The sequence below is a fragment of the Danio rerio genome, chromosome 3, assembly GCF_052040795.2.
Source record: "Danio rerio strain M-AB ecotype USA chromosome 3, GRCz13ab, whole genome shotgun sequence".
Classification (NCBI taxonomy): domain Eukaryota; kingdom Metazoa; phylum Chordata; class Actinopteri; order Cypriniformes; family Danionidae; genus Danio; species Danio rerio.
The window spans coordinates 2,647,162-2,667,714 of record NC_141023.1 but is presented as its reverse complement, the minus strand read 5'-3'; the positions used below and the strand labels follow the sequence as shown (position 1 = coordinate 2,667,714).

The window sequence follows — 20,553 nt, the reverse complement described above, 5'->3', positions numbered from 1 at the left end:
AGCCTCACGATCCGCGAAAACAAAAACCACTCGAATACGTATCTCCCGGGACGTAAAACGCGGTCCGCAGAAACGTCCGCGGGGCTACGTTTCCACAATGAGCCTGGGTTGATAAAGAAAGGTGCCTGTGAATGTTTATGAGTCTTTATTTCGACCCTGCTTAAACATGCTTAATCGTTTATATTTTGATAGCAATAGCCATAATTAAAGTCAATCATCCGAACGATCGCTGGATGATCCTTTTGTTCGTATTTAAAGAGTTGAATCTTTTCAAGCCCTGTTCAAATGAATCTTTACATATAAATAAATCTCTACAGTGTTTAATAGAGTGCAGTGCTATATTGTCTAGGTTGGTGTTGTATAATACGCTACAAAACCCTTGTAATAAACTTCATTTTCTTGTTTATTTCTCTAAATATGATTTATTATACATTTTATAATTTCAAAAGTACTACAATCTCAGTAAGAGTCATTGTTAAACTGTTCAATTAAACATTAAAAGTGGACAGAGCAAAGATCAACATCCCATAATGCAATTCACAACCATAAACAAACCAAAAACCCTTGTGAATTACAAAATACAGAAGCTGTTCATTACCTAAAGTGTAGTTAAGACCACTCAATATAAAGCAGGAGCAAAAAAAATAATCCCTTATTAAGCAGTTAGCATGTAAACACTACGTAAAATAAGATTAGCACTATTAATAGCAGCTTACAGAAGGCAGTGTGGTGTCCGCTGTTGAATAAAGCACAGTTCAGGTCACTCATGGAGCTGCTGCTGTTCAGCACAAACACAGTTTCACACCACAGATCCTCCTCATGCGTCTGGTTCCTCACAGCCACGACTCGAAACCTCTCGTACGGAGGAATCAGCACCTCTTTCTCCTCAGGATACTTTGAGTATTTGGTCAGATCAGCCCCTTCACACGTGTAGATCTCAAAACAAGATGTATTTCCAAACTCCTGAATGACCGCTCGGTCCAGAGAAGAGGACGCAAATGAGCCCAAGCGGACCTCTTCAGACTTGAGCTCAAATTTGTCACTGGTGCCCCGATAAGCCAGATAGCATGAATCTTGGGTTTTCTTGAGGATCTGTATGGCGTCTGTTAGCAGGAAGTGAAGTGAGTGCCATGCAAACGTCCCGTCGGTGTACGCGTGCTTGCCGGTACGCGTCGCGCTGTTTAATGAACTGTACACCTTTGCATCTTTATTGGTGTAGATGTGAATGGCGATGGAATGATTCCTCGTTAGGTTGTCCTCTGGCTTCACAGAGTTCTCTTCAGCTTCTTGCCAGGCTTTATTAAAGTTAGCAGATGCAGATCTTTCCTTCTCCAGATATTCGGTCTTCACCAGAGTCGCCATTTCTGCAGAACAGCCCTCATATTGATCATCCACTGAACTCAGCGCCATGTCCAGAGGAAAACTCTGTCCATCTGCAGCTGTGCTCGAGTGATCCTGCAGAAATAATGAGCAGAATGAGCACATCATGAATATTCATATCTGTGATATTAACTCTGAAACTCTTACCTGTACAAGAGCTGCTAAAATCAGGAGAAGAGCTTCAACAAAACATAAAATCTCCATTCTGGCAAATCTCTATGATGATGCTGGAAGACAAGTAGAAACACAACTGACAATCAGAGTCCTCTGTCACTATTAATCCTATAATATTAAAGTATAATATTATACAACTTTTTTATCACAATGTCTTGCAAAGAGTATACTCTGTCTGCATCTAATTCATTACAAATACCACTTGAACGTAAAATAATAATTAATAAAGTTTTTAACAAACCTTCGGAGTGTTCATAATGAGCACCGTCTGCTATTCAACTCTAGCCTAGAGCAACGTCTTCTGTTAAAAAGTAGCCTAGTCTGCTATCTGCTGTTAAAAACTAGCCTAGAGCATTGTCTGCTGTTAAAAAATAGCCTAGTCTGCTATCTGCTGTTACAAACTAGCCTAGAGCATCGTCTGCTGTCAGAAACTAGCCTAGAGCACCGTCTGCTGTAAAAAACTAGCCTAGAGCACCGTCTGCTGTTAAAAACTAGCCTAGAGCACCGTCTGCTGTTAAAAACTAACCTAGAGCACCGTCTGCTGTTAAACACTAGCTTATAGAGCACCGTCTGCTGTTAAACACTAGCTTATAGAGCACCGTCTGCTATTAAAAACTAGCCTAGAGCGCCGTTTGATGTTAAACACTAGCTTATAGAGAACCGTCTGCTGTTAAAAACAAGCCTAGAGCACTGTCTGCGGCCAAATACTAGCATAGAACCCCATCTGCTGTTAAAACTAGCCCATAGAGCTTTGTCTGCTGTTAAACACTAACCTATAGAGTTGTATGCTGTTAAACACTACCCTAGAGCGCTGTCTGCTGTTAAACACTAGCCTAGAGCACCGCCTGCAGTTGAAAACTAGCCTAAAGCGCCATCTGCTGTTAAACACCAGCCCAGAGGAGCCTCTGCTGTTAAAAACTAGCTTATCGAGTGCCATCTGCTATTAAACACTAGCTTAGAGCGGGTTCTGCTGTTAAAAACTAGCTTATAGAGCAACGTCTGCTGTTAAACACTAGCCTAGAGAGTTGTCTGCTGTTAAACACCAGCCTAGAGCGCCATATGCTGTTGAAAACGAACGTATAGAGTGCCATCTGCTGTTAAAAACTAGCCTATAGAGCACCACCTGCTATTAAAAACTAGCCTAGAGCATCTTCTGCTGTTAAACACCAGCCTAGAGCGCCATCTACTGTTAAAATTGAACCTAGAGCGCAGCCTGCAGTAAATCACCAGCCTAGAGCGCTGTGCTGTTAAAAACTAGCCTATAGAGCACCATCTATTGTTAAAGACCAGCCTAGAGCACCGCCAACTGTTAAAATCTAGCCTACAGTGCAGTCTGCTGTTTAACACCAACCTAGAGCGCCATCTGCAGTTAAAACCTAGCCTATAGAGCGCCGTCTGCAGTTAAAGTTTAGCCTATAGAGCGTGGTCTGCTGTTAAACACCAGCCTAGAGGGCCGCCTACTTTTAAAATCTAGCCTAGAGTGCAGTATGCTAATAAACACAAGCCTAGAGTGCCATCTGCTGTTAAAAACTAGCCTAGAGTGCCATCTTCCGTTAAGCACCGGCCTAAAGCGCCACCTACTGTTAAAGTCTAGCCTAGAGTGCCATCATCTGCTGCTAAAATTAAACCTTGAGTGCAGTTTGCAGTTGAACACCAGCCTACAGCACTAACTACTCTTAAAATCTAGCCTAGAGCACCATCTGCTGTTAAATACCAGCCCAGTGTACCGTCTGCTGTTAAAAACTTGCCCATAGAGTAACATCTGCTGTTAAACACTAGCTCAGAGCGCCGTCTGCTGTTAAAAACTTGCCTATAGAGTACCATCTGTTGTTAAACACCAGCCTAGAGCACCACCTACTGTTAAAATCTAGCCTAGAGTGCCGTCATCTGCTGTTAAAATCGAACCTAGAGTGCAGTCTGCAGTTAAACACCAGCCTAGAGCACCACTCACTGTTAAAAACTAGCCTAGAGCAAAAACTAGCCTATAGAGCACCGTCTGCTGTTAAATACCAGCCGAGAGCGCTGTGCTGTTAAAAACTAGCTTATAGAGCACCCTCTATTGTTAAAGACCAGCCTAGAACACCGCCTACTGTTAAAATCTAGCCTACAGTGCAGTCTGCTGTTAAACACTAACCTAGAGCGTCACCTGCTGTTAAAAACTAGCCTATAGAGCACCATCTGCAGTTAAAACCTAGCCTATAGAGCGCCGTCTGCAGTTAAAATTTAGCCTATAGAGCACGGTCTGCTGTTAAACACCAGGCTAGAGCGCCGCCTACTTTTAAAATCTAGCCTAGAGTGCAGTATGCTAATAAACACAAGTCTAGAGCACTGTTTGCTGTAAAAACTAGTCTATAGACTATCGTCTGCTGTTAAAAACTAGCCTAGAGTGCCATCTTCTGTTAAACACCGGCCTAGAGCGCCACCTACTGTTAAAATCTAGCCTAGAGTGCCATCATCTGCTGTTAAAATTAAACCTTGAGTGCAGTCTGCAGTTGAACACCAGCCTAAAGCACTAACTACTCTTAAAATCTAGCCTAGAGCACCATCTGCTGTTAAATACCAGCCCAGTGTACCGTCTGCTGTTAAAAACTTGCCCATAGAGTAACATCTGTTGTTAAACACTAGCCTAGAGCGCCGTCTGCTGTTAAAAACTTGCCTATAGAGTACCATCTGCTGTTAAACACCAGCCTAGAGCACCACCTACTGTTAAAATCTAGCCTAGAGTGCCGTCATCTGCTGTTAAAATCGAACCTAGAGTGCAGTCTGCAGTTAAACACTAGCCTAGAGCACCACTCACTGTTAAAAACTAGCCTAGAGCAAAAACTAGCCTATAGAGCGCGGTCTGCTGTTAAATACCAGCCTAGCGCGCCGGCTACTGTTGAAATCTAGCTTAAAGCATCTTTAGCTGTTATAAACTAGCCTAGCACGCTTTTAGCTGTTAAAAACTAGCCTAGAGCAAAAACTAGCCTATAGAGCGCCATCTGCTGTTAAACACCATCCTACAGCGCCACCTACTGTTAAAATCTAGCCTATAGAGTGCAGATGCTGTTAAACACCAGCTTAGAGCACCACCTACTGTTAAAATCTAGCCTATAGAGTGCAGTCCGCTGATGACCTAGAGCACCTTTAGCTGTTAAAAACTAGCCTAGAGCAAAAACTAGCCTATAGTGCCAGACACTCTTAAAAACTAAGCTTAGAATTGGTTAAAACCAGAAAAAATTGGTTAAAGGGCCATGAAACCCCCTCGTTCAGCAGCACACCTCTACTTTGAAAAAAGTCAGAAAAGTGGGCGTGTCCAGCTCTGTTTAGGGGGGAGTGTCGGAGGAAGAAAAGTGGGATGGTGTGGGAGTGTCTATTTGGGCACGCGCGAGTTTCAGAGTCAAAATATATATATATATATATATATATATATATATATATATATATATATATATATATATATATATATATATATATATATATATATATATATATATACACACACACACACACACACACACACACACACACACACACACAGGAGAAAGTGATGGTGTTTACCCTACATGAACATCTGTAGTCTAATTATTTGCCAAATTATTAAATGTTGGACTTTAACTGCAGTTTTGCTCTTTCATTCAGGGAATTCATTCATGCCCCTCGCGACAAACGAAATATTTGACTCGAGGAACTGCTCTAAGCGTGTATTTTTCGTGCAATGTTTGATACCGCACAGCGAATGAGAGAAAAAAAACCTCCGCATTTCCCGGAAACTTAGATGCTCTCGGCAGGTAGCGTCAGAAAGCCGCGTGTGTTATTCCGGTCACAAAATGCGGTAAAAACCCTACACAAGGTTAAAGTTTGGTTGTGGTGCTAACATGTTTACACTCGGTGCAATAGTTTGTTCGATACGAACAAACTGAATAAACAAAGAGCACTGGTCGCTCACTTACCAAATCTGTAGAGACAGGACAATCACCAGCAACTAGAGCCGCGTCTTTATTAAGAGGAGACTACAAGCGAATCCGGATCTCAGCGTTTGCAGATGAGAACAGATCTTAGGTAAACAATGTTCCTCCTTAGACACGTAAGTTATTGTTGTCGAGCAACGCGTACACTGTTAATCCACACATGACTCCAGCTGAGCTCTCACAGAGAGAAAATGAAAACAAAACTTAACGGCAGCAAACTGTAAAAGCAACACTTCACGCTTGTTTTGCCAACACAACGTGGCGTCTCTGTCGTCTAAACACGGTGACAGTAATGAATATTAATGAAGTTGCACAATAGAGCGCGCTGATTGGTTTGAACCAAGCTTTACTCATGCATTAATGCAACACACTGTAAGACGTAATTAGACTCACTCTGGCACAGACGTCCAGTCTGCACGCTGGAATACACGCTATTATGTCATGACCGTGACGCAGCTTCAAAAAATCGTTTCAAACCGGAAGTACGAATTTGCTTGAAATAACGCAAAGACAACGAATTTACACATTTTAGTGAAATATATGTGTCCTAATAGTGTTTTTAGAAGTGTGGGACACATATACGACTGTCAACAGCTCAAACAAATGTGTTTTGGTGTTTCGTGACCCTTTAATCTTAAAATCACTATCTGAGCCTATGCAGTCTGCTATTAAAAGCTAGCCTAGAGTGTCATCTGCTGTTAAGATCTAGCCTAGAGTGCCAACAACCCTTTAAAATTAAGCTTATTGAAGCTAATTGTTTCAAGAGAAAATAGAGACCCATTAAAAAAGAACTCTAAATCTATTCCTCAAACAACTTTTCCACAAAGCACATTCACACTCACACACACACACACACACACACACACACACACACACACAAAGACACAAAGACTGAAATTAAGAAAAGCATTTTCTAGTAACAAAGATGTTAAAAATAAGAAGACAATATTCATAGAACAGGTATTTCCCAGCAAATGTGTTTGAAATAATTAATTAATTCTGAAATGCTAACTGATATACAAACTTACCTGAGATTATAGACCTTTATTTGTCGGCAGCTCAGGAGCAATGGTGAGAGGAGAAGCTCAGCACAGTAAGTAAATACGCGGATAATAATGTTTAATCCAAGAGATAAGGAAGTTGACTTTGTATTATGGTAAGTAATGTGGGTGTGTGAGATAAGCAAGACCCATCTTTACATACTCTAATGCTGCTTTTCTGTGTGGAGTTGTATGTTTGTGTATATCTACAAAGAAATTATCATTTTAAAAAATCTATAAATACCTCACAATTAGCATACAGAATCTCACAAATAACATGTAAAATGTAATGATCCGCGAGCTGAGCCTTGGGATATTCTTAATTTACTGCATGCTCCCTTGCAAGCTGGTAATGAACAGCTTTGTGTGATCCTAGTATCTTTGACAGAGGAGACAGGTTTGGAATCGGTCTGCAATTTAATTCCTAAGAATTGAGTTTAAGTGAATAATGTAATAATCAGCTCTTTGGCTTAGATCACATTTAAACTAGGGGATTCGAATCTAAAGATTCAAACATGATTCACATTGAATTATTCAAAGCTTACACTTAACCTCTGTATTTGTCCAGCAAATAGAACGTTTAGTGTAAAGCAATCCTGTATTATATTATTATGTGGCCAACAATAACTACACTGTAAAAAATTCCTGTAAATTTACGTTGAAAATAAACAGCAAAATGCTGTTTTAATGTAAAAACAGCAAGTTGCCGTTTTTTACAATGCATCATGGGAAGACTTGCTCACTTCAGTTTGAGTGGTTGAGCAACAACAGTAAGGGCACTGTAATTTAACGGTTTTATACCATATTTCTGTGTACACAAGACGCCATTTTGGATTATCTACATGAGGTAAGTTTGCAGCTCCATATGTGACTAACTATCTGTAAAGTACCTGTTAGTTTTTAATATCACATGTTAACATCCAATAAACACACAACTGCAACAATGATTTGACTGTGTGAATTTGAAAAGCAAGAATAGCATAAGGACTCGGTAACGTTAGTCCTCACATCTCCTGGAGCCTGGATGGATATTTTACCTGAACTTTTAGGAACAGTGCAAATGTTGAACGTTATAATTTGTGGTTACATGAACTGGTACATTGCCCTGCATTTTATGACAGATTTGAACTGCGTGCCTCTGTTTGAAACTCCAAGGTACTTAACAAGAAAGGATAATTGGATAATTTGGATATTTTCGACGAGGTAAGAAGCTATATCTGTAAACGTACTATCTTTAAATTACTTATTAAATTTAAATATCATGCCATAAACATCCAATCAGCACATAACCAAAGCACCTGTTTATTTAATTGCAGGATCTGACCGTGTGAATGTCTTGAGAAGAGAAAGGGGGTAACTTTAGCCTAATTTAGCAAGCTAACGATAGCTGGAGGACTCATTTTCACATCACACACAGGTAAGAATGTTAAACCTAGATTTTACACGAACTTTGAGTGAAGATTGTACAGAATCTTTTTTTTTTCATGTGGTTACATGTGTAACTTGCATATTTGGTCCATTTTATTACAGATACACCTTTTCATTTGCAACTCCGGTGCTTCTAAAAATAACATTTTAAGATCGAGTGAGACCTTTGTTATTTTTACGTTATTGCAGTTGGTTTATATAGAAATTGACTAGAGTTACGATCAGATGTTATGCTTGGTAACGTTACCCAAAGTGGCAGAGCTTTTAATGTTTTTTTGTGAGTAAGGAGTAACTGCTATTATAATGAAAATTCTTTACAATTCATTTTTGACCAATAGATGTCTGCCACCACTGCTAATCTTGAAAAGATGGGTAACCTGCCTGTGACTCCTCATTTGATTCTGCCTGGTAAGTATTTTGTGATTAAGATAGGGAAAAAATCTAATTTGTGTCCCGCTATAGACTTTGCTGGTTTGTATTTGACGAAATAGATTCATTCATTTTTAATTCATTAAAGCAAAGTCTCATTTAGTTAGAAATGTATGTATTTGTTTTGATCTGATACCCAAAGAAATAAACTTGCCTTTTAGAAGCCTAGTTATCCTTTAGTATTACTATTGACATACTATTGTCAATGTTTTAACACATGGTTAAGACATTCTGTCACTTTTCATTATCTTTGAATCTCAGATTACCTGGTTTGATTTCATGTAGTTGCTTATTATAGTTATTTAAATATTTATTTTAATTTTGAAAAATGATATTGTATGGCTTTATCACGTCTTGCATAATTTAATCATGGCCCTTTCTACACCAAGCCTTTCAAAACAAATGATAAATCACAGAATTAATCTCCAGAATAATTTCTAAATAATACTTTAATCAACCAATGTATTAAAGGTTCAGATGATACTTTGGGCCAGTGGATAAAACAATGGATGATCAGCATGGAAGGCACAGTAATCTGTGAGGGTGAGCATGCACACTGGAATTCCTTCAAAGGTAATATGTTTGCACTTACATATTTTGTGTTTAATTTAGCATGAGGACTTCATGGAATAGAATATTGTTATGTCCAACTTGTCACATGTGTGTTTGTGTGTATACACTACAAGTGAAAAGTTTGGAATCAGAAATATATATATTATATTTCGTATAATAAGCTTCTTGTGCTCACAAAGGCTAAACAATACTGTAATAGAAACAAGGAAAAATACAGCAAAAACTGTGATATAGTGAAATGTCAGTTAAATAGTATATATTTATCATAAACTAATTAAATCATGTACTGGTATTTTATTGTATTTAGTTTAAAATGTGATTCTTGTATTTTAAAGTTAAATTTTGATCATCATTAAAAATACTAGTCCTCAGTGTCACATAATTCTCATGGTGCTTAATATAACCATCTGCTAAGAATAAACATTTATTGTTGTTGTCATAACTTTGTGAAACAATACAATACACATTATTCATTCATTTTCTTTTCGGCTTAGTCCCTTTATTAATCCAGGGTTGCCACAGCTTAATGAACCGCCAACTTATCCAGCACATGTTTTATGCAGTGGATGCCCTTCCAGCTGCAACCCATCTCTGGGAAACATCCATACACACCCATTCACACACATACACTACGAACAATATAGCCTACCCAATTCACCTGTACCACATCTTTAGACTTGTGGGGGAAACCAGAGCACCAGGAAGAAACCCACGCGAACACAGGGAGAACATGCAAACTCCGCACAGAAACGTCAACTGACCTAGCCAAGTCTCGAACCAGTGATCTTCTTGCTGTGAGGTGACAGCACTACCTACTGCGCCACCACGTCAGTACACATTATACAATACTATTTCAAAGTACCATTGAAAATTAATTACTATTACTCATCCAACTAAATTGTTCAAGCATGAAAGTAAATTAGACAACGCGGTGGCTCAGTAGGTAGTGCTGTCACCTCACATCAAGAAGGTTGCTTGTTCAAGCCTCGACTGGGTCAGCATTTCCGTGTGGAGTTTGCATGTTCTCCTTGTGTTCACGTGGGTTTCCTCCGGGTGCTCCGGTTTTCCCCACAGTCCAAAGACATGCGATACAGGTGAATTGGGTAGGCTAAAATTGTCTGTAGTGTATGAGTGTGAATGAGAGTGTATGGGTGTTTCCCAGTGATGGGTTGCAGCTGGAAGGGCATCCGCTGCGTAAGACATATGATGGATAAGTTGGTGGTTCATTCCGCTGTGGCGACCCCAGATTAATAAAGGGAAAAAGCCAAAAAGAAAATGAATGAAGGAATGAATAAAAGTAAATTAATTTTTTATAATGCAAAAAAAGATTTTTTTAAAAATATGCACTTATTTTTTTTCGTCAAACAATCGTAAAAGAATGCATCAGTTTCCAAAATACTTTGAAGCTTTTTTTTTAGCACTGATCATTATAAGAATCAATATTAGTGGTTTTGTACCAATAATATAATGATTTCTTAAGGATCATGTGACACTAAATTAAATGTGAAACTAAGTTCAATAAGAAAAAAAATAAAAATTGAAAAATTGAATTATTTAAATTGTGTAGAAACTAGGGATGTAACAAAATTGTAAATACCGTCATACCGCAATAGTAATTTTTTTTAATATTACCGTAGGCGCATGACTCAATAAAACTATATTTCTGAGAAAAGTTTGCTTAGGCGAATGAAGCGAACGGGAGGTAGCGGGAACTACAATTCCCATCAGCCCAGGCGTGGCCATCATCCTTTGCGGTCTGTTGTCACTACAGATCCAGTAATGCGGAAATGGAGTGTGCTGCTAGTAGCGGGGAAAAAAAAGAGCTGGAAATGATTGAACCTAAAGCGGGTTTTAAATCGGATGTGTGAAAGCATTTCGGTTTCTCTCTAAAAAGATACAAGAAAGGAGAAAAGGTGACAGACAAAGAAAAAAACAGTATGCAGGCACTGCCAGACTGTTGTGAAATATAAGTCGGGGAATACGACTCAGAACAGTCATGGGGACTGCAGAACACAACACACTTGTTAGATTGATGCAGACATTGACTTGTACCGCAAAGAGACCTCTATCTCACTCATGGTTTGTCCTCTCAAGTGGTGGAAAGACAATGCAGTAATTGCATAGTAATATGATCATTGATAGTAATATGATCATTTTGCTTAAAAAACCCATCTCTATCTAAGTGAGTGCGTGATTAAATGTTGAATGTGATGAGTTTTCAACAATACTAAATTGAAACTTTATTTATTTTTATATGGTTTAATAGTTTTTTGTTATTAAAATTTAAAAATTGAAGTTCCTGTTTCGAAACTTACAGATAGACGGCTAATTTGTATGTCATTGATATGTTCAGTGCTAAGGTAAAAAAAAAACACTTTTGGCACTTTTTTCGAGTCTTTTCATTAGTTTTGTTTTTCCTGTAAATTATTCAATAAGTATGCCATTCATACCGAGGTATTATCAAACAGTGAAATTCTGATACTGTTACATCCTTAGTAGTAACACTTTAAAATTCAACATTTTTACTTAATTTTTGATCAAATAAATGCAGCCTTTGTAAGCAGAATAGCCTTTTTAAACATGACCTCTAAAAAATCTGTCCTTCAGATTAATATTTTGAATAGAATGCTTTACAATTACATATTTGTGCATAAACATTAGATTAGTCAAAGCCAAAATTGGAGCTAATAAACTTAGTACACGCCAGTGAATATTTTGAATATTTTGATGAAAAAAAAAAAAATACAACTTTAATAATAAACAGGAAAAAAATATTACTCTGTTTAATAAAACTGTTTTGTTTAAATGCACCAATATATATTTGTCTATATTCACTGAGGAATTTATACAAATATAAATTTTTTAAAGGGGCTGTTCATTTATGCTGAACACTATGTGGTGTGTGTGTGTGTGCGTGCGCGGTCAAAATTATTAGCCTCCTTGATTTTTTTTTTCTTTTTTCAATATTTACATATTTATGTTTAACAGAGCAAAGAATATTTCACAGAATTTCTGATAATATTATTTCTTCTGGAGAATTTTTTTCTGATTTTTAGCTAGAATAAAAGTAGTTTTTAATTTTTTTTTAAACATAGTAAGGTCAATATTATTAGTCCCCTAAAGCAATACATATTTTTTATTGTTTACAGAACAAACCATCGTTATACAATGACTTTAATCAACCTAATTAACCTAGTTAGGCCTTTATATGTCACCTTAAGCTAAACACTAGTATTTTAAGAAAATATAGGCAATTATTATCTGCTGTCATCATGGAAAGATAAAAGAAATCAGTTATTAGTTTTTACAAATTAGTTATTAAAACTAGTATGTTCAGAAATGTTGAACAAATCTTCTCTTTGTTAAACAGAAATTGGGGAAAAAATTATATATTATATTAAATACAGTTGAAGTCTGAATTATTTGCCCCCTGTTTATTTTTTTCCCCTATTTCTGTTTAACGGAGAGAACTTCCTCAACACATTTCTAAACATAATAGTTTTAATAACTCATCTCTAATAACTGATTTATTTTCTCTTTGTCATGATGACAGTAAATAATATTTGACGAGATATACTTCAAGACACTTCTATACAGCTTAAAGTGACATTTAAAGGCTTAACTGGGTTATTTAGGTTAACTAGGCTGATTAGGGTAATCAGGCAAGTCATTATATAGCAATGGTTTGTTCTGTAGACTATCTTAACATTATAAAGCTTAAAGGGGCTAGTAATTTTGACCTTAAAAATCAATATTTAAAAAAAATAAACCTATTTTTATTCTAGTCAAAATAAAACAAGACTTTTTCCTGAAAAAAAAATATTATCAGATACTGTGAGCATTTCCTTGCTCTGTTAAACATCATTAGGAAAATAATGAAAATAAATAATTCAAAAAAAGGGGCTGATAATTCTGACTTCAACTGTACATATATAATAGCAAATAGGGACTTTAACTATGTACACACACGTCACTGGTGTTGTTAAAAAATCAAACATTTTAACATTTGAATGCCCTTTTTATGTCTTTAATCTTCATCATATAATAATAACCTTTTTTCAGGGAAAACCATTTTAGTGCTGCAAAAATGCATGTGCTTTTTCACTAAAATTTTCTTTCAGAACAGAAAATCACTTTTGCAGATAGTTTATTTATTTTTGTAAGTCATACAGTTTTAAATACCTTGTTCACAGAAAATCTTTTATTCTTATTATTCAGATGCTTTGCTGGCATAAATCCAGAGAGGGGAACCAAGGCTGTGAGAGGAAATGTGACGTCAAAAAAACTGGCAAGACAGTTCAGAAGAAGACCATGACTGTAAACCCCAAGGTTTCAAACCTTTTAAAGAAACTAATGGACTTTGAATGGGACTTTATTTAAAATGCAGCTAGCTTGCACCCCCCTACTTTTGCAACACAGAGGCCTTTTTTTCTTTATTTGCTGAAGCTCATTTTGGGGCGATATATTTTTATATTTTATATCCAAGACTAAATTGTAAAGTGGCTATTTATTAATTTTTTCTATGGCATTCGGTAAGTTGCTTCTTGTTGTACAATGCTGAAAACAATCTTAACATTTCTGGAGAACTTACAATTTTTGCCTGTTCTTTGGCTTAATATTTTCACAAACACAATGCAGATTTTATTTTGTGTTGTTTGAAAATAAAAATGTGAAATATAACTTGGATTTATTTCTCTTTTTGAATCATTTTAATCTGAAATAATATGGTTAAATATGGATTGTAATTTAACAGCTTTATGCTTCTAAATAACAGATGCATGCTGTAGATAAAATGTAAAAAAGGTAGGGCACTGTATTTTTACATTAGAATAACAGTGGTATGCTGTATCTTACAAAACAGTATCATGCTGTTAATTTAAAATGGTAGGGCACTGTATTTTTACAGTTCCATAACAGTAGATTACTGTGGCTAAAAAAACAGTATCACGCTGTTAATTTAAAACGGTAGGGCACTGTATTTTTACAGTTCCACAACAGTAGAATACTGTTGCTAACAAAAACAGTATCATGCTGGTAATTTAAAAAACGGTAGGGCACCATATTTTTACAGTATGATAATGGCAACCACAGCTGCCAGTAGATTACCGTTTTTTTAAAGGGAAATTTTTTACAGTGTATATAAAAACAGAATTAATTATTTAATGAGCAGGGTAGCAGTATCTGAAGCTGAGACATTAACTTATAAAGCACACAACACACCAACACGGATCTTAAAACCAAACAAAAGTTTATTGCTACTCTATAACACAAAGTACTAATCTACGTAAAACAAACAAATGCACATACATACACACACGCACAAGCAGTTTGAGGAGAGTTTAGACTGAGTGGATTCAACTTCTAGCATTTGCTAAGTTCTTAGCATGGCAACCTGAGAGAAAGAATATTTCGCTATTCTTTACTACTTAAATATAATTCACACCAGTGTCAGGAATGAATAGAAACCCTCTTTGTGTTACTTGCGTTCTGATGGAATTTTGGCTTCCTCGACTGGTCCAAAGGGAAATTCTCAGCTGTTCCATGACCATGTGTGTGTTACTCCTTCATTATCCCAATTATAACTAGCAGATAAAAGGTCCAGAGTTAATTTCAAGTGTGCTATTTGTATTTGAAATCTGTTACTGTCAACACTCAGGATGATCCAAAGAGCTGTCACTATCAGTCAAGCAAGCCATCATTAGGCTGAAAATAAAAAAAATAAAAAAATAAAAAACACATAAGAGAGGGAGCAGAAACATCTGGGGCCTCATGTATCAACGCTGCGTATGCACAAAAACTTTGCGTACGCCAGGTTTCACGCTCAGAATCGCTCACGTTTGGATTTAATAACAATGAACTGAACGTGGGAATGTGCGCAGCTTCACGTCAGCTTTCTGGCAGGCGTACGCACATTTTTAGTGCATGTCTGTTTTATTTCCATTGGCGACTCCTAGAGGCAGTTGTGTTAAATTCCTCTCTACAAAGTGTCTGAGCCTTGCAATGGCAGCTGTATGAGACGGGTTCATCTAGCAGATATATAAGGTTTCCATACCATACAGTTGACCAGCCAAACATTAAAGCGCAATTTGCAGCGGTCGCCTGTTTTCCCTATGTAATCTGAGCTATCTACCGCACGCACATTGCTATAAAGACACTATCTGAAGATGAATTTGCATACATGAATCAGAAACATTTCCATTCAATAAATGTGCAAATAAAATATGATGCACAAACTTATTGATGATTCCTACTTGTCTTTCTCGTGATAAATAGTTGGCAAAATCTGATAAGTAGCGGGGGAAAAAAGAAGTTCATCAGATGCTGGATTCGAACCGAGTTAATGCTCGAACGTGTCAAAACATGTTGACATGCGTCTCACGAACTGCACCACTGAGACTGTTGTGAATACTGCAACATTTTACACCTATAAATCACACTATTTCTTTTAATGCACTCAGTGCGATGTTCAGACCCAACTGTGTTAACCGCATCAGCTAAACTCTCCCACTCTATTTTTTTCTTTTGTTGTTAATTCCGGAGGACAAACTTGCAAATAACACCGCTTTTCTCCGGTCTACCTCCGAAAGCAGCATCTTCAATTCACATTCTGTTAAAAGTTTCTCTTTTTGCTTGCTTTTGCCTTTGCTTTTTCGTTGGGTTTTGCCATTAGCATAGTCATTAGCATATTCATACGGGGGAGGAGGCAGGGAGGGGTTTTGTGCTTGTGCATGTTGCGCTCAGTTTCACGTTCATTCGGATGTACAAAAGAATATGCATGAGATTCGGCGTACGCAGTGTTTCATACATCTGAATTTTTTTCTGCGTACGCACATTTACAGCTTTGTGCGTACGCAATGTTTTAGTAAGATTTCCAGGCAAGTCTTCGTACATGAGGCCCCAGGCCTGGCCAAATTAACTGTGTGGAGTATTCTTAAAGAGAAAGAACTCACCAGTGAGCTCAGCAACACCAAAAGACCCAGGAGACCACTGAAACAACTGTAGTGGATGACCAAAAAATGACTTCCCTGGTGTGGTGTTCATCAGCCTGATAGTCTGAGGGAAGAAACTTTACTTCAGTCGGCTGGTGCATGACTGGATGCTGCAGAACCGTCTGCCTGAGGGTAGCAGAAAGAAAAGTCTATGGCTTGGGTGGCTGGAGTCACTGATAATTCTCTTGGCTTTCTTCATGCACCGCCTGGTGTAGATGTCCTGGAGGGAGGGAAGCTCACCTCCTACTACGTGTCTAGCAGTTTACACAATCCTATGTAGGCCTTTGCGATTGCTGCTGGTGCTGTTTCCATACCAGGTGGTGATACAGCCAGACAGGATGCTCTCCACAGTGCAGGTGTAAAATGAGCGGAGGATGTGGGGGCTCATTTTAAACCTCATGAGACGCCTGAGGAAGAAAGGGCGTTGTTGTGTCTTTGTGTCTGCCGTTGTCTGTGTGAGCAGTTTATGTCAAATCCTCAGTGATGTGGACTCCAAGAAACTTAAAAGTGCTGACTTTCTCCACTGGTGTCCTGTTGAAGGTAATGGCAATATGTTCTCTCTCCTAAAATCCATCACCAGCTCCTTGGTTTTACTGATGTTGAGTGAGAGGTGGTTTTCCACACACCACTGCGTCAGAGTGTGCACCTCCTCTCTGTAGGCCGTCTCATCATTATCTGTGATTAGGCCCACCACCGTTGTGTCATCAGCAAATTTAACGATGGTGTTGGAGCTGTGTTTGGCTGTACAGTCATGTGTGTACAGGGAGTACAAGAGTGGGCTGAGAACACAGCCCTGTGGAACACCAGTGTTGAGGATCAGTGTGGATGATGCAATGTGGTTCATTCTAACCACCTGGCATCTGCTTGTCAGGAAGTCCAGGATCCAGTTGCAGTGAGCTGTGTAGTCCCAGAGCCTGGAGCTTCACAACCAGCTTGGCAGGCACTATGGTGTTGAATGCTGAGCTGTAGTCCACAAACAGCATTCTCACATATGTGTTTTTGTTTTCCAGGTGAGACAGAGCAGTGTGCAAAGTGAAAGCAATTGCATTATAAGTGGAGCGATAATTCCTGTATGCAAATTGCAGAGGGTCAGTGTGAGCGGGCAGTACAGAGCAGATGTGCTTTTTAATCAGCTTCTCAAAGCACTTGCTGAAGATGGGTGTCAAAGCAACTGGACGCCAGTCATTCAAGTATGTGGTTTTAGCTGACTTCGGTATGGGAACAATAGTAGCTGTCTTAAAGCATGTGGGAACCACAGACTGAGAGAGCGAGAGGTTAAATATGTCTGTGAAAACCCCCGCTAGCTGTTGTGGGCATACACTTCCAGGGATGCCATCTGGGCCCATAGCTTTGCGGATGTCTCCTTACGTCCACTACAGAAACAGATAGTGTGCTGGCAGTTTCGGTTTTGGTTTCGGCAACCGGAGGGCGCAGTGTGCACGCGCTGTCCTGGACTTCAAAGCGGGCGTAGAACGATTTGAGCTCGTCTGGGAGAGACGCGGCAATGTTTACAGTGGTGAATTTGTTACTTTTAAAGTCCGTGATGCGATTAAAGGCTGATTTATACTTCTGAGTCAAACGCCGGTGTATGCTACGGCGCTGGCGCATAGCCCTTCGCCGTGGCCATCGGCGTCGCTGACGTGCACCTCTCAAAAAATGTAACTCCATGTCGCAACAACGCGTAGCGCAAGCTCTGTGATTGGTCGGCTTGGTAGCGCAGACGAGTCTGGGCGGGACCGAGAGCCGCGCGAATGGCGCGAGCGATTGTTTAGAAATGTGGAGTCCCGTGAAGGAGCTCCGGATGGAAAGTTTTGTTCTGTGTTTACTTCATGGTTAAAGTTGTTGCACGTCCGCCGGTTCCTGCCTCAAAATGAGCGAGTTTGAGTCACTTGTACATCCAGGAAGTGTTCAGAAAAGCAAAACAGAAGCGAAGAAACTCGACACAGAGAAAAATTTACACCTCACTGCCCACTAGCGTTTCGGAAGTGTTAATGCAGACCGACAGAGACAGCGCGCAGAAGTATAAATGCACAGCTGCGCGCGTTGCATGCACCGTGAGTTACGCAAGTTACGTTACGGTCACTTGATGCAGAAGTATAAACCATTCTTCAGTCCCTGCCACATGCTCCTTGTGTTATTGGTGTTAAATTGTCCCTCTACCTTGTCTCTGTATTGACGTTTTGCTGTAATTTGCTTGTTTTTTGTTCCTCAGCATTTCTGGATTTATAGGCGGACGCTTGCACTGATAGGGCTGTTTGAACTTTGCCATTGAACCATGGTTTTTGTTTGGGGTAGATACGGACAGTTTTTGTTAGGACCACGTCTTCTATGCATTTCCTGATGAAGCACGTAACTGTGTCTGAGTACAGGTCAATGTCAACATCACACGCTGCCCGGAACATGTCCCAGTCCCAGGATTACAACAGTCTTGAAGTATGGAATCCGATTGGTTCATCCAGCTCTGAAACGTCCTGATGGTGGGTGGTTCCCGTTTCAGTTTCTGCCTGTAGTCTCCATTTCTGCAGCCACATTCAGATGGTCGGGTCAGAATTTGGCCTTAACAACATGAAAACATGGATCCATCCTGCCTTGTATCAGCGGTTCAGGCTGGTTGTAGTGGTGTAATGGTGTGGGGGAAATTTTCTTGGCACACTTTGGGTTCATTAGTACCAATTGAGCATCGTGTCAACACCACAGCCTACCTGAGTATTGTTGCTGATCATGTCCATGCCTTTATGAGCACAGTGTCTCTATTTTCTGATGACTACTTCCAGCAGGATAACACACCATGTCATCAAGCTTGAATCATCTCAGACTGGTTTCTTGAACATGACAGTGAGTTTACTGTACTCAAATGTGCTCTACAGTCACCAGTTCTCAATCCAATAGAGCACCTTTGGGATGTGGCGGAACAGGAGATTGGCATCATGCATGTGCAGCCGACAAATCTGCAGCAACTGTGTGATGCTATCATGTTGATATAAACTAAAATCTCTGAGGAATATTTCCAGTATCATGTTGAATCTCTGCCATAAATGATTAAGGTAGCTCTGAAGGCAAAAGCTGGTCTGTGAAGTTTGCCAAGCATAGTGTGAGCGCACAAGCATCACCAATGGTACAACCGTCCAACGTCCCCTAGGCACTTGGGACATGCTTAACCCTGATTCTGGAGATCTACCTTCCTGCAAAGTTTAGCTCCAACCCTGAGTAAACGCACCTGAACCAATTAATTAGGACCTGAACAGCTCTTGATAATTACAGGCAGGTGTGTTTGATATGGGTTGTAACTGAAATCTGCAGAAAGGTAGATCTCCAGGAACAGGATTGAACACCTCTGATTTAGAAGAATTACCAGACATTGTACTGGGCCAGGCAGCCAGGTCCTCTGCTGAGTCGTGTGCTGAGGAACTCACTTTAGCAGAGCAGAATAAGCGCACATATCTCCGTGTTAGGCAGCATGATGCAGCAAGCATTTTTGACACCAAGCTTAGTTTTCTCCCGATGGACCGGAGTTACCCAGTAATCAGGAGGAAACCGCCTCCACTGGAAGATTAGAAAATCTCACAAATGTATAAGGCAGATATCTGTGACAAAGGTGTCCCATGCTAACACCCAAGAGGAGGTGACACTTCTTATTGAGTGTGGCATCAACTATCCAGTGGGCCAGCAATGCAGATTACATTTAAGCGCCAAGAGACAGAATGCAAGACCCAGAATTATGTGTCTGAATGCAGTCACAATACTGGTCTTCTCTTTTTCCACAGGAACATAAGCTTGTAGAGAGAGATGTTGGCTCTGAAGTGAAACCCTAATGTGCCATCTTGCAGGTGGAACTGCACTCAACAATTTCATAGGCATTTCATACAATTCAGAGTGTTTGGTCTGCTAAGTGAATCCCCTTAGTCAATCCTGACATAACTTGGAAAGACTAAAGGGAAACTGAACAGCAGCCATGCACTTGTACACCTTACATTTACTCGTACTTCCTACCACTGCTATGCTGATGATACCCAGCTATACCTCTCTTTTCATCCTGATGATCCCTCGGCTCCAGCTCGCATCTCAGCCTGCCTGTTGGATATTTCACACTGGATGAAAGATCATCATCTCCAGCTGAACCTCGCAAAAACGGAAATGCTTGTAGTTTCTGCCAACTCGACTCTACATCATAACTTTTCAATCCAGATGGATGGGGTAACCATTACTGCATCCAAAATGGTGAAAAGCCTTGGAGTAACGATTGATGACCAACTAAACTTCTCTGACCACATTTCTAGAACTGCTCGATCGTGCAGATTCGCACTCTATAACATCAGAAAGATCCGACCCTTCTTATCTGAACATGCAGCTCAACTCCTTGTTCAAGCTCTTGTTCTCTCCAAACTGGATTACTGCAACTCTCTACTAGCTGGGCTTCCAGCTAACTCTATCAAGCCTCTTCAACTGCTCCAGAACGCAGCAGCACGAGTGGTCTTTAATGAACCTAAACGAGCACATGTCACTCCGCTGCTAGTCCGTTTGCACTGGCTGCCAGTTGCTGCTCACATCAAATTCAAAGCTCTGATGTTTGCCTACAAAGTGACTTCTGGC

General features: G+C 39.4%; 2 protein-coding genes and 2 long non-coding RNA genes across 6 annotated transcripts in view; 2 read left to right on the top strand and 2 right to left on the bottom strand.

Moving 5' to 3' along the window:
* LOC147845392 (uncharacterized) overlaps nt 1-20,553 on the top strand; it is a 258,299-nt gene that overhangs the window by 16,144 nt on the left and 221,602 nt on the right. The window lies entirely within an intron of this gene.
* Nucleotides 1-20,553, bottom strand: part of plbd1a (phospholipase B domain containing 1a) — a 522,382-nt gene that overhangs the window by 462,667 nt on the left and 39,162 nt on the right. The gene's annotated exons all lie outside the window — the stretch shown is intronic.
* Nucleotides 386-14,635, bottom strand: art4 (ADP-ribosyltransferase 4 (inactive) (Dombrock blood group)). 2 transcript variants are annotated; one of them, XM_087242755.1, is made up of 3 exons: nt 14,455-14,635; nt 1,528-1,607; nt 386-1,455 (listed from the first exon to the last, which is right to left on the bottom strand). In XM_087242755.1, exons 2-3 carry the CDS (start codon nt 1,582-1,584, stop codon nt 664-666), a joined length of 849 nt encoding a protein of 282 aa, XP_087098881.1. In that variant the 5' UTR covers nt 1,585-1,607; nt 14,455-14,635; the 3' UTR covers nt 386-663.
* Nucleotides 7,355-13,659, top strand: LOC147845397 (uncharacterized). 2 transcript variants are annotated; one of them, XR_015480345.1, is made up of 6 exons: nt 7,355-7,747; nt 7,861-7,961; nt 8,075-8,129; nt 8,311-8,380; nt 8,873-8,974; nt 13,193-13,646. It is a non-coding gene; the product is annotated as an uncharacterized LOC147845397 (long non-coding RNA). The 2 variants fall into 2 exon arrangements; XR_015480346.1 differs by lacking the exon at nt 8,075-8,129 and having other exon boundaries at nt 13,193-13,659.